At 41.3% G+C, this 16,884-nt stretch overlaps 1 protein-coding gene across 1 annotated transcript; it reads right to left on the bottom strand.

Moving 5' to 3' along the window:
* Window positions 1-404: 404 nt before the first annotated feature.
* LOC125095615 (phosphoserine aminotransferase-like) lies at window positions 405-16,375 on the bottom strand. Its single transcript, XM_047722053.1, has 2 exons — window positions 16,360-16,375; window positions 405-1,442 (listed from the first exon to the last, which is right to left on the bottom strand). Exons 1-2 carry the CDS (start codon window positions 16,373-16,375, stop codon window positions 997-999), a joined length of 462 nt encoding a protein of 153 aa, XP_047578009.1. The 3' UTR covers window positions 405-996.
* Window positions 16,376-16,884: the final 509 nt, after the last annotated feature.

Here is a 16,884-nt window from a genome sequence, read left to right as displayed (position 1 = left end):
TCTTTAGCAAAGGTTCTCCAGAACTCACAGCATCACTGGTCAAACACTATAAAAAGCTGTCAAGTGAACCAACGAGAAGAGAGCTTAACAGAGAATTTTAATTTAACAGCCTAACCAAAAAATAAAGAACATAGCAACCAACCGACCTTCTCTTCTATCCACTAAAAGGAATATAAAAGGAAATCAGAGAACTTCTAAATCCTGTGAAGTAGGTTTTTTGGAGAGGGAAGAGGGAGGGAAGGGACACACCGTTGCAAGCATTAACCAGTAATACGTGAGGTTAAGGATTCTAACAAATTCTCTTAAGTCTCTACATGCATCCCCAAGAACCGTATTATTAGAAACAGACTGCATAGAGATATAAACTATTTGGTATTAAAAACAGACTTTGCTATGTGAACATATAGTATGTCACTTTTATCTCTTTAATGAGAGTAACAGGATAAAGAAAGATACCCCAGCTTGCCCTTGAGCCTGGAACCCCTAAACATCACCACACAGGCAGTGTGGACCTGAATTACCAGGTGCAGAACCCAGGAGACTCCACCATGTCATTTTGTAAAGGATCAAGATTCAGCACCTGTTGAATCCCGGTCCCCACCCAGCCTCCGTGCCATGTCTGAGTGTCTCCAGAAATCAGTAACTTCAATTTGCACAATTAAGTCCACAGGCAGGTTTGAATACTGAGATCTAGCTAGAAAAAGTGGCAGCAAAGACAAAGTTAGTCGGAATTCGCTAGAAAAGCTAAAGGGAGATTTTTTTTTTTTTTAAATGCTTCCAGTTCACATCAGAATTAAGGTGGGGGCCGTTAAGACCCACCAGCTTTGCAGAGCTGTGGATGTTTTGCTGTCGTTCTTTAAAAAAAAAACTGAGATCTGTAATAAGCATGTTCACTCGAGAAAAATACCGTGTTTGCTAGGTTTCTACCCTCATTCCCAAGTTACTTTAGATTTTATACACTGTTCAAGAGCAGAGTATATATTGGTCAAGATGGGTTCATAGCTGATGCATCTCCAGAAAGTTCTTCATGAAGGCCGCCAGCTTTTGAACATCCTCAATCGTGACAGCATTATACAGAGAGGCCCGGATGCCTCCCACAGACCTATGTCCTTTCAAGGAGATCATATTGAGTTCAAGAGCTTTATCGAGAAATCTTTTTTCTAAAGCATCGTCTCCTTTGGCATTGCCAATGCGGAATGGAATATTCATCTTGCTTCTATACTTGGGCTCCACTGGACATACATAGAATCCTTGAGAATTATCAATAATATCATAAATCATCTGCGATTTGATGGCACTGAGCTTCTCCATGGCTGCTGCACCGCCATTGTTCTTAATCCACTCCAGGACCAAGCCCATGACGTAGATGCTGAAGCACGGGGGCGTGTTGTACAAGGAGCCGTTTCCAGCCTGTACTTTGTATTCCAGGATCGAGGGGCACTCTCACAAGGCAGTTTTTTACAAAGGTCTTTAAAACACATTTGTCCATATGAGAAGGATCCTCTCATTCCTACACATAGGAGGCATCATTACTTCCAACAATTTATTTTGTGTGGGTCATGGTATATATTAGTAGAGAAGATCTTTGGGGTGTTACTGCCCTCATTTTCTAAGAGCTTATAATATAATGTGTAATTGCCCATATTAAACATAAAAGGGCATGAATAAACAAGAAAACAGCATTGGAAGTAGGTCTACTATAATGGGCTTCACAATGTTAAAGATAATGAAAAGTGAAGAGTAGAAAAAACTCAGATTCTTAGAGTCCAATCTTGACTAATTAGCACAGAAAGTGCCATTCCTTTGTTCATGTGGAACAACAAGAAAAGGCATCATAGACTACTGGAGTCTCAGGAGCTTTCTGTTCAAGAAGATGATTTGGGGACACATATACAGGCAATGGCTGAGTTTGGAAAAGTGGTGAGCTGGGAACTGGGAGGCCAGCTGAGTGTTGAAGAAAGGCTAGAAAGTATTTGTGATCAAAAGAAGTTAAGTAATCTGGGGCGCTGAAGGACAAATGCTTGAAACACAAAGAAAAGAATCTGGATATTATCTTTCATATGAAAGGCATTATAAATAGTAAATATCTCCTTTCTCTGAGAAAAGAACATTGTAATGGTAAAAATGTTAGAACTCTGCAGGCAAACTTCTGGGGTTATAAATCCATCTCTCTAATCAAATCCTGACTTTGAGATGGCATTACTTGAAAACAGCTTTCTCAGGTACGGTCTTTCTGCATGATAGAGTATGACAGTATCTACTTGGAAATTCCCTGCCATGGGTATTGAGATGAGCAGATGTATTTCTATTTCAACATGGGCATTCTGAGATCTCTTTATGTAGGAGTCTTTAAAGTTGGCCTTCTCTGATTATATTTTAGCCAATGAATCCAGGAAGTGTGGGAACTAAGAGTCCTGTTCCAGTGACCTGTAGAATATGTGCTGTGTTTGTCTTCTCTGCTGAGATAGTCATCAATTATGTGTGCTCTAAATGCATACTAATCTTTCTTTTAGAAAAAGGTTAAAGGATGTCAGGAATGTACCTCTGTGCTCCAGCTTATTAAGGAGAATGAAAAATCCCTAGAGAGGATGAAAAGAAAATAACTCAGAAAGCTTGCTAAAAATAAAAATATATTCTAAAGAAGTACAAGGGAGTACCAGGAAAATCAATACTAGTGTTGCAAGGTACAGGAATGAATGAATGTGACATTGGGAGAAAAAGCCAAGGGGGGAAAAATTATCAACATTATATAGCATGATTTAAAACTCTGCTTGAAGAGGAAATGATGTGCTCTTTTTCTAGGAGTATTAAGAAGAATTTCTAAGTATTAGCCAGTGAACAGAATCCTGTTAGAACCTCAGGAGAAAGTGACCCACATTCAGCCACTCACCACCCAAACACACACACACACACGCACACGCGTGCGCGCGCGCACACACGCACACACACAGTGACAGGTGATGGTTGATGACTCAATACCAAGAAATATGTGGGTCATAAGTTGAGGATGAAAAGCTGCCTGAAACCCAATGTCCCTCCTATTTTTAGCTACCTAATGCATTTGCTTTTGTCATACCTAACTGGGAATTTTCTGCAAAAATGAACCTAAGATATATTTCTAGTGATTTGGAAGATCTGAATAGAAAGCTAAATGGACTTCTAGGCATAGTATGTTATTTCTTCTTCCAAAGTCGTGATTTTGAGAGGAGGGAAAGATACAGGACATAATTGGATAGTAGAATGTAAGTAAGAAAATAAAAGAATTAGGTTCTCTAGCATGTGGCTTGTAAGAAGAAAATGATAAGTAGCAGAAAACTAGGAAGAAAAGTTGTTGAGGAAAGTTACCAGCTGAATCTCTTGAGAGCAAGGACCATATTTTATTCATCTACGCATCTCCAGCGTCCAGTACAATACTTTGCATATATCAGGGACTTAAAATTAAGAAGCTTTAAGAAGTAGAAAGAAAGTACTAAACAAATGAAACCACAAATCACAATTGTATAAATGAGAATAGGTAAGAGCAAAACCAAAAGCATAACAAAGACAAAAAACTGAAGGGCGAGAGGTGTCCAGTGATGCTCATGAGAAAACAGCAGGAGAACTGTCAGGAGCAGCAACTCGTGGCTGAACGTGTATATATGTCCATGCAGAACAATGAGAGATTCAAGCAAAAGGACCTTGAAATGTTAATACAAGGAAGCAGAACTTATCTCATAGCTACTACCATGATTCAGTGAACCAAGATAATAGAAGACCACACAGTGTTCCAAGGAAATACATTTGATATGGATGGGGATTTAGCAGGGTAAATCAAGAACATGATTAATTCAAATGAGTAATGAGCATGTGCAGGAGATATCAAGATATGAAGAAGACTAAGACATGGTGTTTGATATCAAAGACTTTATAATCATACGTGGATATGGATACACAAGTATTTAACTAGAGTAGGAAGTATAGATAAGAACTATAAATGATATGTCCCAGGAGCCACATATTCGTTTCCTGGAGATGCCTTAACACTGTCCATGAACTGGGGGGCTTAAACAACAGACTTTTTTTTTTTTTTAAGATTTTATTTATTTATTTGACAGACAGAGATCACAAGTAGGCAGAGAAGCAGGCAGAGAGAGGGGAGGAAGTAGGCTCCCTGCTGAGCAGAGACCCCCCCCCCCCCCCGATGCAGGGCTCGATCCCAGGACCCTGGGATCATGACCTGAGCCGAAGGCAGAGGCTTTAACCCACGGTGTCACCCAGGTGCCCCAACAACAGACATTTTTTGTCTCACAGTTCTGGAGCCTGGAAGTTCGAGATGAAGGTGTGGGCAGAGTTGGTTCTTTCCAGGGTCTATGAGGGAGAACCTATTCCTTGCCTCTCTTCCAGCTTCTGGTGGTGAGCTGGCAATCTTTGATGTCTTTAGGCTTATGGAAACATCGCTGGTATCTACCTTCATTTTTCACATGGCAGCCTTCCTGTGAATGTGTCTGTGTCTGTGTCCAAATTTCTCCTTTTTGTAATATTATCAGTCTACTTGATTAGGACTCACTTTATTGACCTCATTCTAACTTGAGGATCTACAAAGACCTTCTTTCCAAATAAGGCCACATTCAGAGGGCCTGGGGGTTTACGACTTCAGCATTCTTTCTGGGAGACCCAATTCAACCCATGTTTGCTCATAAGAACATTGGAATCATTGTGGCATATAGGACAGCATGTCTAGCTCGGTGGAGGATAGTAATAATAGATTTTTAAAATTCCTTTAGAATACAAAATTAGCATAAATGTGTGAGAAACAGAGTGGTTGGAAACAGAGATTGCCTATTCAGTTAAGAAATTGGATTTTTAAAATACAACTTGATTTATCAAATTCACTAACCATTTACTGGCCACATACTATGGGCCAGATGCCATGCAAATCACTGGAGATATGAAATTGACAAGCTAGTCACCATCTCCAGAATATCTAATAAATGCTTGATTTTATTTTGGCTGAAAAAATGTCTCTCTCAATACATAGAAGGAACAGTGCAACTGTGAGTGTGGATTCAACTCCTATTGCCTGAAAGTAAGAAAAGAAGTTACTTCCCATTATATGGGGAATTAGTGAGAACTTTGTAGAAAATGACCACATCACTGCAAGATGATTTATGAGAGAGGCTATGGCTGGTATAATCAGACACTTCTCAACACTTTGAGAAAGCATGTGTTCTAAAGCTCAGGTTAAAAAAAAAGAGTTGCAGTTCTGTGACCAGAGAGAAGCATAGGATGTTAGAAGACTCATATCATGAGCTGTCCCAGGCTGGGTGAGGCACCACACAGTGTTGTCTGTCTCCCTCACAACCTTGAGATTTGACTTTCATATTCAGCACCTAGGGCATTGTAGACCTTGAATCCATCCTAGCTTAAATTGTGAAATGTGACAAGAAGTGTATAGGAAACACACACACAAATACAAAATTACGTTTGGACATAATATTCCAAAAGTCCAAAATAAGTTTTTAAGTTTTTAACAAGAACTTTATCTTTCATTCATTTTCAGGTTTGTGTGATCAGAAGCAATGCTGATGTGAATACATTCTTGTACAGAGGCTCAGAGTACTTGTCTGCCTGTTTCTGTAGGATATGTCTGACCCTTTACTGAATCAAGTCTTACTTTAAATCTCTCTCTCACGCTGCAGCCAGAGCGAGCCATGTGATGTGAGCATCTCTTCAGTGTCTCCCCATTGCCTGGAGGCTGTCTCCAATACTTTTCATGACTAGTCCCAGCCTCAACACCCACACTCATCTCTAGTCACACAGAGCAGCGTGCAGAAGCCAATTTTACAACTTTGCTTGTGGTCTTACTATTCTCTTTCTATTTGCACCTGATTCAATCTTACTCACCTTTCAAAATTTCAGAAGCTTCCCTGAATTTCCAGGCTCGATAAAATGCCAATTCTGACTCCAGCGCATCCTTGCTAACTCTAACTTCATAAAGGAATCAAAACAATCTCTTGATGGTCCCTCCATGCCTCTGGCAGAATAAAGTCTCCTTGTGGACCAGTGCATGGTTTCTCACCCTTGTAACCACACAGCACCAAATGTAATGTGTAATGTCAGGCTTCCTAGGTGTTGGATTTTAATATTCATAACCATGGAAATAAGCTATCCGTGCTGATTTGTCATCATATACACTGCCAACCAATAGTTGGAGTGGTGAGACTTGATAGTTTGGGACAGGGAGAAGGTGAGAGGTCAGTATGCTTTCAGAACATTCTGTGGATGAGATGACCTAGGTGGAATCCACTGGAACTTTGTGGCCTCGTGGAGATGCTCCATAAACATTTGCTGAAGTTGAATGAAATCAATCATTTATCCCTTCATTCAATAATCTTTTATTCAAAAATTGCAAGGTCCCAGAGCTAGTGCTAGAGGGACCAAAAGACAGAAGCTGAGGCAGATATGTAAACAAAGCATAACAATAGGATGCGTATTCTAATAATTCTCTGCCTAGTGTGCTGTAAGGGTGCATAGGAGGAAGATGCTAACTGTCGGAAGGTGAGAGAGAAGTCATATGGGTTGTTTGCCCGTTTTCTCTCAGATGCATTTTCTGCTTCTCTGCCTTGCACCCTGACTTGGGGAGCACTATTTCCAATATTTCCAAGGCTGCCTTGTCTCCTGGCTCCCAAGGAGGCCAGTGAGGAGGCACGGTGGGAAAGAGAAGGGCAACGTGAGGGAATAAATCACCGTCTCTCTTCTGGTTTCCCTTCTTGGAGGAGCATTTGCTCCACTAGGCACCTGCTGAGGCTCCCAAGCAGCTCCAGGTCCTGCTGGGTACGCCCACTTCCTCCAGGCAGCCCAGCTCCTTGGCTCTGTGAACACCATCTTCTCTCTTCACATGTCTTGCCCTTTCTAGTCTTTTGGCCACCTCCAGGTAGGCTTCTTGGCTTTTCTACTACCTGTGAAATCCATATTCAATTGTCAAGTCATTGAAACACCTCAAGTGCTGTTTCCTGACTCAGCCTTGGCTGATTGGAAAACTCCCCACAGAAGGGCAGATTTAGAAGCTAGTGGTATGGGGGCCATTTCTGGAGATTTTATTCCTTTTTATACTTAGTATTCTGTTATTGTCTAGCTTGGTAGCTATGGGCAAAATCTTAATTTGCCCTGGACTCAAATTTCTTATTGGAAAAAAAAAAAATCAGAATGAATTTAATGTATTTGACCATCTCAGAGTTCATGTGTTCATTCATTCATTTCAGAAGAGTTTGTTAAAGCTCTGCCCCCTGGAGGTGCCATGCCAGCCCTGAAAATGTATCACTATTAGGACAGATGTGATCCCTGCTCTGAAAAGCACCAAAGACCAGTGGGATGAACGATGCCTGAACCACACTCACTTAGAAGGTGCTAGCTTTGATAAGAGCACCTTACATTCACATTTCCTTTAAAGCACTCATTACATTTTCCAAATCACCACAGTTGATCCTTGAGCAATATAGGGGTAAAGGTGCTGACCTCCTGCGTAGCTGAAAAGCTGCATATAACTTTTGGGTTCCCCAAAACTTAACTGCTAATTGCTTACTGTTGACTGCCCTACCAATAATGTGAACAGTCAATTAACACATAATGTGTATGTTGCATGGGTTCTGTACTGTGTTCTTACAACAAAATGAGCAAGAGAAAAAAATGTTAAGAAAAGCATAAGGAAGAGAAAATACATTTACACTGCTGTGCCATATTTATTGAAAAAATAATCCATGTGTAAGTAGACCTGCACAGTTCAAACCCACGTGGCTCAAGGGCCAACTGTATTAGTAAATGACCACATGATTGTTTGAGGATCACAAAACGTGTGGAAATCTCGCATTAAAACTAGATGGAGACCATGGATCTTTTTTTTAGCTCAACCGACTTCAGAAATGCATCTAAAGGAGTTGTGAAATTCATAGTTTTGAATAACCCCAAAATGATTTGCTGTAACCTTCCTAATCAACAGACCTGCAATTAGGGAACACATGTGCCCTCTTTGTGACTCACCCTCTGAGTGAAATACATTTGACAAGAATTTCTTTTCAGAAACTGCTTTTGTTCAGGAATGCCTGCCATTCCCTTATATGCTAGGATAGGGTCTTTCACATTTAAGAATGAATCATTATCTCAAAGGGATGAGAGATGAACTTAACCCATCTCTTATTCTATAGGTGGGAGCATATCAAACTCATTGCATTTTGATCAGGAGAAATCTTTTTTTGACATACTTTCTGAATATAAATTTTAATATCCTCCAGAAACAAATTTTAGTGTCAAGTTTTTTCATCTTATCTAAATCTCCCAGGCTGTTCTTAGCGAAGATGAAGGACAACTGGCTACAGTCTTCTGTATTATAGACTGAAGCTATAACTATGTGTTCATTCATTCTTTCATTCAACAAGTTTTTACTGAGCATCTACTGCTCTTCGTAGTAGAGGCAGGCCCTGGGATCAAATAGTTAACAAAACCAGGGGCGCCTGGGTGGCTCAGTGGGTTAAGCCGCTGCCTTCGGCTCAGGTCATGATCTCAGGGTCCTGGGATCGAGTCCCACATCGGGCTCTCTGCTCAGCAAGAAGCCTGCTTCCCTCTCTCTCTCTGCCTTCCTCTCCGTCTACTTGTGATCTCTCTCTGTCAAATAAATAAAATCTTAAAAAAAAAAAAAAAACAAATAGTTAACAAAACCAGACATGGCCCCAGCCCTTTCATATTATTTTCATAACCAAAGGATCTTTGCTTCTTATTTTTCTCTTAGATCAATTTATCTTTGCTTCTTATTTTTCTCTTAGATAAATTTGTCCAACCCTATTCATACCATCCCACTGACATCCCATGTGGTTTTAGGTAAGCCACCAACACTGTGCAAAATCCATTTTCTGAATCTGTAAAATGGGGGTGGTTAGAGTACTTAGCTCACAGAGTTGTTTCGAAGCTTGAATGAGCTAGTAGAGACTCAACAGCTTTTCTGAGGCTCAGTTCATTTATTTTTAAAATGGAAATGATATTACCTACTTCCCAGAATTGGGCTGAGTATTAAGTGAGCTAATGTATGTGAAAGCAAAAGTATGTTGTAGGTATTGAATAAATGTTATTTCCTTCCTATCTTTTTAAAATTAGAACCAGTTAAAGTTACAAGAAATCCCGAATATTACAGCTGATTGCCCTCTAAGGTTATCTAACCTCGCATGTGAACATAAAACAGAGAGCCCTATAAGATAAAACACAGACTTTGTGAAGCAGTTAATCCATTTTCCTTCCGGACATTCTGATTCCCATTTTGTGTGCTCTTAGGGCAACTCAGATTATAGAACATTTTCAATTACCTAACCAATAGAAGGGAGAAATAGTGAACATTATCTAATATGACAGATAACACAAAATGTGGATGGATGCAAAAATCATTAATGTTCATTTATTTTAAAAATGTTTGATGATCCAATCCACCTTCCTCGAAAATCTTCCAGGCAAAGCCTTATGTTGGGGGTTATTTGTTTCAGGATAATTGTGGCAACAGATTTATCCTAGCAATTGATTAGTTTGGACTTCTATTTAAATTGGCTTACATTCCTTAAACAGAGTGACTGATGTGAGAAGATGGGACAGCCCAGGGTGGAGTGGTAACAGAAGAGTTAGGCTGAGATTAGAAATTCACTCCATCAATAGTCTGTGTGTAATTTCATTTGTAAAATGATGACTTCCCAGAAAGAAAGAAATTTCTTTCTTAATGTATATTTTTAGCACTTCATGAGCAGTACTTACAGGCAGAGAGAACCTAAAGGACATTTCCATGTGACCGAGCCTTACCTCTCCATGCAGGCTCCAGTGATGACCTTTGATCAGGTGTCTCCAATGGCCTCAGAGAGGATACAGGGCACAGAATACAGATATTTACACAGTGTGAGCCAATAGGGGGCATCAGATACTGGAAGAATGACTTGACGACTTAGGGGGATCACCCACTTCTTCACGTGATCAGAAAATGGAGGAGGGCATGACCAGTCAACTCTGCGAAGACAACAACAGCTGAGAAACAGCAATGCATCTCTTCTCTGATTTCTTTCAACTGGCCCTGATGTAATTTGAAATGGGAATATCTATTTATTGGATTTTAATTTAGGTCTTGTTTGTTGGTTCCCCAAGGTGATTTGGGAAATGAAGGGCGACAAAGCCGGAGCAAGCTCATGAAATATGTTTTGGTCTCCACAGGAAAGCTTCTGAAGTCTAGGAAGGGTGTTTTCAGATGCCAGGGTGCTTTGGGGGCTGGTGTGATCCAGTTCCAATGAGTAAACCGGGGCTGTATCCACCAAGAGTACACCATTCTCACTTTTCGGAGGAGTGAGTTCATTCGTGGTGGACAGAAGAGGAGTGATCAAATTTGGAGTTTGAGGGAAGAACATTGAGTAGGCATTTCTGCACCTGTGGTGGGGGTAGAGATGCAATTTACATTTTGGCATAATTATTGACAAAGTCAGGGATGAATGGATGAATACGTTGATGTGGTATTTACATTCAGCTGAGAATTCAATGTAGAAAGCCTATAATTAGGATATTTGGAAACAAGTAGTTTTGAACATTTTTTTGTTTCACTGGTAGACTACGTGAGGCAGAACAGTTGAGAGTAGTAGAAGCCTCGGAAGGTGGACAGAAGACTGAGAAAAATATTCGTATTTTTCTCTCATATTCACTAATCAAAAGTTCCGCTATTTTCTTCTCAAAAATCATCACTGTATCAGGAAACACACATCGTCATGATGTCTCCTGAATCCAAATAGGATAAAATGAGATGAGGTTTTTACCTCCTTGTTCAAAAATCCCTATTTTATTTTATTATTTTTTTTTTTTGTACCAGGAAGAAATAAATATCTACCCGAGGAAAATGAAGAGCTGCTAAGAGGAGAATGTAATTGCCCACTTCAATCACTCCCACACAAAATGCCTGGCTAAAAGATGGGCAGACAGAGCAGGAGCCTTTTGGCAAAGAATTTTAAATGAAAAGAAAGGGGAAAAATTGTTCCCGCAAGAGTTCTGTAGAAAACTGGAGACAGCTGCTGCATTTTCTCCAGCCTTCTATCTCTTTCAACCAGACCCAAAGACCATCCAGCTTTTAGTTTAATTAATCTCTTGCTGGTTTTGATGGTGGAGGAAAATGGGGCTCACCTACGGTGTTCTCTTCGCCAAGGAGCAAAAGTCCCAAAGAGGAGTAGGATACATATCAGTCGAGGAAAACAACCACTTCCAAAGAGACCAGAATGTGAATCTTTCTTAGTGTTTCCTTTTCAGTAGCTTTCACTTCTGCACTGAGGCAAGTTTGCAGAAAACCTCATCATCAACCCAGTTTCCCTTCTAGCACCCGTGTAAATTAAAACTCCGATTAATGCAATTGTTTTAAAGTTGTGTCCTAATCTCTTCACCATTTCCAAGCCCTTATTCAAACATCTTGTGAGATTCTTCCCCCTCCATGAGGCCTTCCTGGATTAATTAAAACATCTACATTATCTAAACTTCATCGATCTGAGGAAGAATCCTGGGACTGAGCGTTGAAATCACAGGAATGAGAGCCAAAGGGGCAAGGAAGCCAGAGGTCAGTTTATGAAAAGGAGCAGAGTCACACTTGAATGGAGTTTAAAGGCTATAGTTAGGACTCAAGGCTGGGACTAAGAATTTGGAACTGCAGAATTAAATCAGGAAACTAGGTTTCATGCTGTTTAAGAGGAAAATGTCAGGGTATTGACCGTGAAAGAGATAAACTCCCCAGGGTCCACACTGGCTGTTTGCTGGCATCCAGTTTTGGTGGGAACGTGTTGGAGCCCTGCAAGGTTCTTGAACTGCTTTGCTTGCACAAAGTATTAATTAATGCGTTTTCTGTTTTCTTGTGTAACCCTAACAAAACCAGGGGCGTCTGTTTTCTTAAGAAGGTCAAGTTGGAGAAGCTCAATTTGTGTTAGCATATAAATGAAAAGGAAATCCATTTTTTACCTGCCTCTATTAAAGAACTTTCAAGGGGGTCCGATTCTACATTGGCTGCTCCTTTTCAGTTTTCCCAGACCCTGCAGCCTTTCTCAATACAAACACCTAACTTCCCTCACTGATCAGTCTGAGAGGGCTTTCTTCCCTCTGCTCCCCCTGCTGGAACCCTTTATTGTGTATATTGCAAAAACTCTCAACTATTCCTACAGGTGTCTTCTCCATCTCCTGTTCCGTTCCCTCTCAACACACCGTCCAGATCCTACATCAGAAAGATCTAGGACCTGGCCCAGGACCAGCCTTGTTAGCAGGAGCGAGGTTGGGGAAGAAGGCAGTGCTCATTAGTGAGTCTTGGCTCTGGCTCAGCTTCTTGTCTTTTACGTTCACCTGCATCGATCCTCTAGTTTTTGATGAGCCCCGCTTTTCTGAACCCAGTAAAATAGTCCATCCTGTCACTGTGACCTTTCCAGATTTAAATTCCTGGAGGATAAATACATCCTAAAATATCTAGGTACTTTTGAATCACTTACTGTGTGATGCAAATAAAGGATTCATAATCAGAATGACGGTGGGGAAGATTGGACCTGAAATTACTTAGAGAAAGGTTGAAACACACAGCTGAATCTCATTGGATAGGTGTCCAGTTGAGTCAGAGGTACGAAGAGAGACTGAAAACTCTGGCATATCTACTTAATGATCCTTTCACAAGTAACACATTTGCTTTGAGGACATGCACAAGGTATTGTTGTTATAGACACATAATTCTGAATATAGGGGACATTTAGGAGGAAATATTAATAATAGTTACTAGTTAGTGAAAACTCCTATTTGCATTCTTTGATACTTCTTATAATAGATGAAAAATGTAGCTATTTAACCCCATTTTACAGTGGTAGAAACTGAACCTCACTCTAAAGAATTTATCTAAGGTCATGCAATGAATAAATGACAGGACAATAAATTAAACCCATTCTTCCTTCACTGTTTAATCTGGATTCACAAATGCATCTACCCACAAACGGCATAAATCCCTCAATCTGCCTCTATATACTAGATACAGGGCACAGATCTAATGCACACTATGGAAAGCCGTGGAGTTACTTACCTATTTATTTATACCTTGGTCTAGTTATCCTACTAAATAGAACTACTAAGAATGGAAAGAGGCAGTGGGTTGGGATTGTCCTGACCAGAAGGATCAAATTTCATCTGAAACAAAACTCAGTCTTAGAGGAAGTTTTCAAAAGGACAGAAATGTCCACTGCTTTGGTTTATCCTAACATGCTGTCCGCTGAAGTTACTCATTTTTCTTGTGGTATGAATTTTATAACTAAATTTAAAGAAATAGTTTTCCATTTAACTTAAAGATGCCCATAGGGCATATGAACATGAGTTTTTAAAGTGGGGGAGAGTAAGAGATAAAAGCAGAGCTTGGAATGTGGGTCTGGGAAAGAGCAGACAGGCTCAGGTCTTCATTCAATTATGTGTCAATTACAACCACCCCCACCCCCTTCAACACCCAACATACAGCCAGTGTGTTGCTGGGAAGGAGGATACAAAGTCTCCATCATCCAAGAACTCATCTTCTGGTAAGTCAATAATAAATAAAATATGATTAGTGCTCAATGTTCTTAAGCCTGGGAAGGCAAAGGAGAGAGCAACTTATTTTGTAGATATGTCAGATTGGAAAGGAACTTTCTGCTGTCTTAAAGGATGGATAGGCATTTTAAAAATGGAGAACAGAGGTGCCTGGGTGGCTCAGTCAGTTAAGCATCTGTCTTAGGCTCAGGTCATGATCCCGGGATGGAGCCCCACATCTGCCTCCTGGCTCAGTGGGGAGTCTGCTTCTCCCTCTCTCTCTGCCCCTCCCCCAGCTGTGCTCTCTCTCTCTCTCTCTCTCTCTCAAATAAAAAAATAAAGTCTTTAAAAAATTAATGAAAAACAAGATTCTCTCTCTTTCTCCTTCTGCTTCTCCCCCATCTCTAAAGTAGATAGATAGATAGAGAGAGAGAGATGGAGAACAAAGGACAGGACAGTTCCAGTGGGCGTTCCTGCCTGAGCAGACTTGGGGGTGTAGTGGAAGACCAGGCAGTGTATGCAGGAAAGCAAAGTGAGCTGGTTGAGTACTTGGGGTGGGAGAGTAGGTACGGACCAAAGGAAAGCATGTGGGATTAAAAATGCCCTGTTGGAAATAGATGCATATGTGTATTACTTTGGGTTTGGGAGGAAAATATGAAAGTTATTTCTCCAATATTAGAAAGCTGGCCCAGCAGAGGGATATTTTTTTCTTGAATAATTGGGCTTCCCTCTCTCTCTCACCAGTTGAGGGAAGAGCCCAATACTAGTTTCTTATGGCAGCAGTAACAAATTACTAGAAGAACAGACATTTATTTTCTTACGGTGGCAGATGATAGAGGCCCAGAATGATCTTAGGGTTCTCATGCCCAGGTGCCAGCAGGGCTGGTTAACTTCCAGAGGCTCCAGGGAAGAATCGGGTCCTGGCCTCTTCCAGCTTCTCGTGGCTGCCAGCCTTCCCTGACTTCTGGCTACATCACTCCAATCTCTGGTCTGTCACTTTGCCTTCTTTTCTGCACTCAAATCTCTCTTTCTCTTACAAGGACACCTATCATTACATTTAGGGAAGATCAGGACAAGCTCTCCATTTCCAGATACTTAATTTAATCACAGTTTCAAGGTTCTTTTTGCCATATAAGATAATCACAAATTCCAGAAATCTGGACATGGATGTCTTTGGGGATAGTTAATCAGCCCACCACAAGCCTTTTGGCCTCTCAGTTCTCTGGTCCTTCCCAGATGGCCCTTTTGATTATCTAGACACTGCCAAGATACATGTGGCCCCTTGGGCTGCAGATTTCTCTTACAGTGAACTCTGTAGCCATCTGAACCACTCTTGGCCTCGTGGCCTGCTTCTCTTTCATGGAGGGGAGAATCTGGCTGAATGACCCTTGAATGTCAGGGCTTGATGTAAGTTAACACTGGGCTTGATGTAAGTAACACTGGGCAGGGAATGACAGTAATGACAGCTGCTGATGTATCTGATAGCTGAGACATGCCAGCAATGAAAGGATCAGAACACATGGAAGAAGGTGCTAGGACATGTTGAAAATTTAGGTGGTTGCTGTTGGCTCGGGTCCAGATTAACAAGAGTCATGGACAGAGAAAGGGCAGCTCTGTGGACATATTCCTGTGGACACCAAAGTCCCTTTTCCCAGTTTTGCCCACATCTAATCCGTCACATTAGCCTGCTGATCCCGGCACATCCCTGTGTCTATTCTTTTCCCATCTGATCAGTTCCATCCATGCTTAGGCTCTGATCCCCCCACCTGGCCTATGCAACCCCAACTCCTCACGTGCAGCATCAAGCCTCCCTAGCAAACACACCAGCCGCAGTTCTCTCTTCACTGGTCTTGTTGGTCTCTTTGCTGCTTCAGTCCAGATGATGAATCGCTATCATTTTCTCCATGAGCCTTTCTCTTCTACCTTTCCCTCAAGGCACCATTGAGCTCCTTTCTTGGGATTTGGGAACACTGTCTTGCCTAGTTTTTCTAATGTCACAGTGCTTCTCTTTCTTTTCAGTCATGGCATCTCAGGGGTCACATTTTCTGGCTTACCTGCCTTCCCCATCTTGGGGACTGACACAGCAGCCCCTAAGCCCATCAACATTGGCTAAAATACCACTTTCTGGGGTGCTTGGGTGGGTTAAAGCCTCTGCCTTCAGCTCAGGTCATGATCCCAGGGTCCTGGGATCGAGCCCTGCATTGGGCTCTCTGCTCAGCAGGGAGCCTGCTTACCCGCCTCTCTCTCCGCCTGCCTCTCTGCCTACTTGTGATCTCTGTCTGTCAAATAAATAAATAAATAATATCTTTAAAAAAATAAAAATAAAATACCACTTTCTCCACTAGTTCTGTGGTCAGATGGAGACTCAACGTGGTCCAGCCTTCCAGCCCCAAGAAATGGAAGACAGGGTGCTGAATACTTTGACTTCATACCCGATAGGGTAGCAGTGAGGATGGAATTATATGACACAGGAGCTTAGAGTAATGTGAGGATGTAGGAGGCACTGAGTAAACATTATCAGTTGTCATTACCATCGTGATTACTGGTTAGTTACCTTAGTTTTGCCTGATAGTTTGTCTGTGTTGCCAACCTTTTTTGTAGCCAGTCCATATTGGTGCAGACTACTTTTGAATGTGAGTTCTGTGGTTTGATGACTAATGTGTTTTGATTAGTGTCTAGCACAGGACAAAGCCCCTGAGGACATTTATGAAGAATCAGTCAAATATGATAATTCTTTAATAAGAAAGATTCTAAAGAAGAAAGGAACTACTGATGCCTCACACCACCTTCAACACATGCTCAAATTGTTACCGTAATCCGGGGCCATCGGCATATGGAGACTGCAGAAGGGGCAACTTAATTATGAGAGATGGGACTGAGTGTTCTGACCTGACTGGACTACTTATTCTCTTAACCCACGCAAACTGCCAGGGGTAAAAGGATGGTTCATGTAAACAACTTGAATTGCAAAAGTGGTTTCTGTCTTCCTGATCTGATGTGTAAGTTTACCCCCTGATGAGGTGAGGAAAGACCTATAAAGATTGTGTCAAGTGACACTATTCTTCAAGACTGAACTGAGCATTTTCCTGATCCAAATCTATTGATATGCAGACCTTCTGCTTCATCTGTACTCACCGCCTAAGAGCATACTGGAAGCACGGCCAAAGAAATACACATCAGTATCTGGAGGAGGGGGCCAGGCATCTCCAAAAGGAAACTAGCCAGAGGGAAAAGAAGCATTCGGTCTACCTTGCTCATCCAAGGAGATCACATTTAGTGTGTGTCACTGAGCGAATGAATGAGAAAATGAACTGACAGATGCAGGGACCATAGAGG

Source organism: Lutra lutra, chromosome 3 (genome assembly GCF_902655055.1).
Source record: "Lutra lutra chromosome 3, mLutLut1.2, whole genome shotgun sequence".
In the NCBI taxonomy this organism is placed as follows: domain Eukaryota; kingdom Metazoa; phylum Chordata; class Mammalia; order Carnivora; family Mustelidae; genus Lutra; species Lutra lutra.
This window is presented reverse-complemented; position numbering and strand designations above follow the sequence as displayed.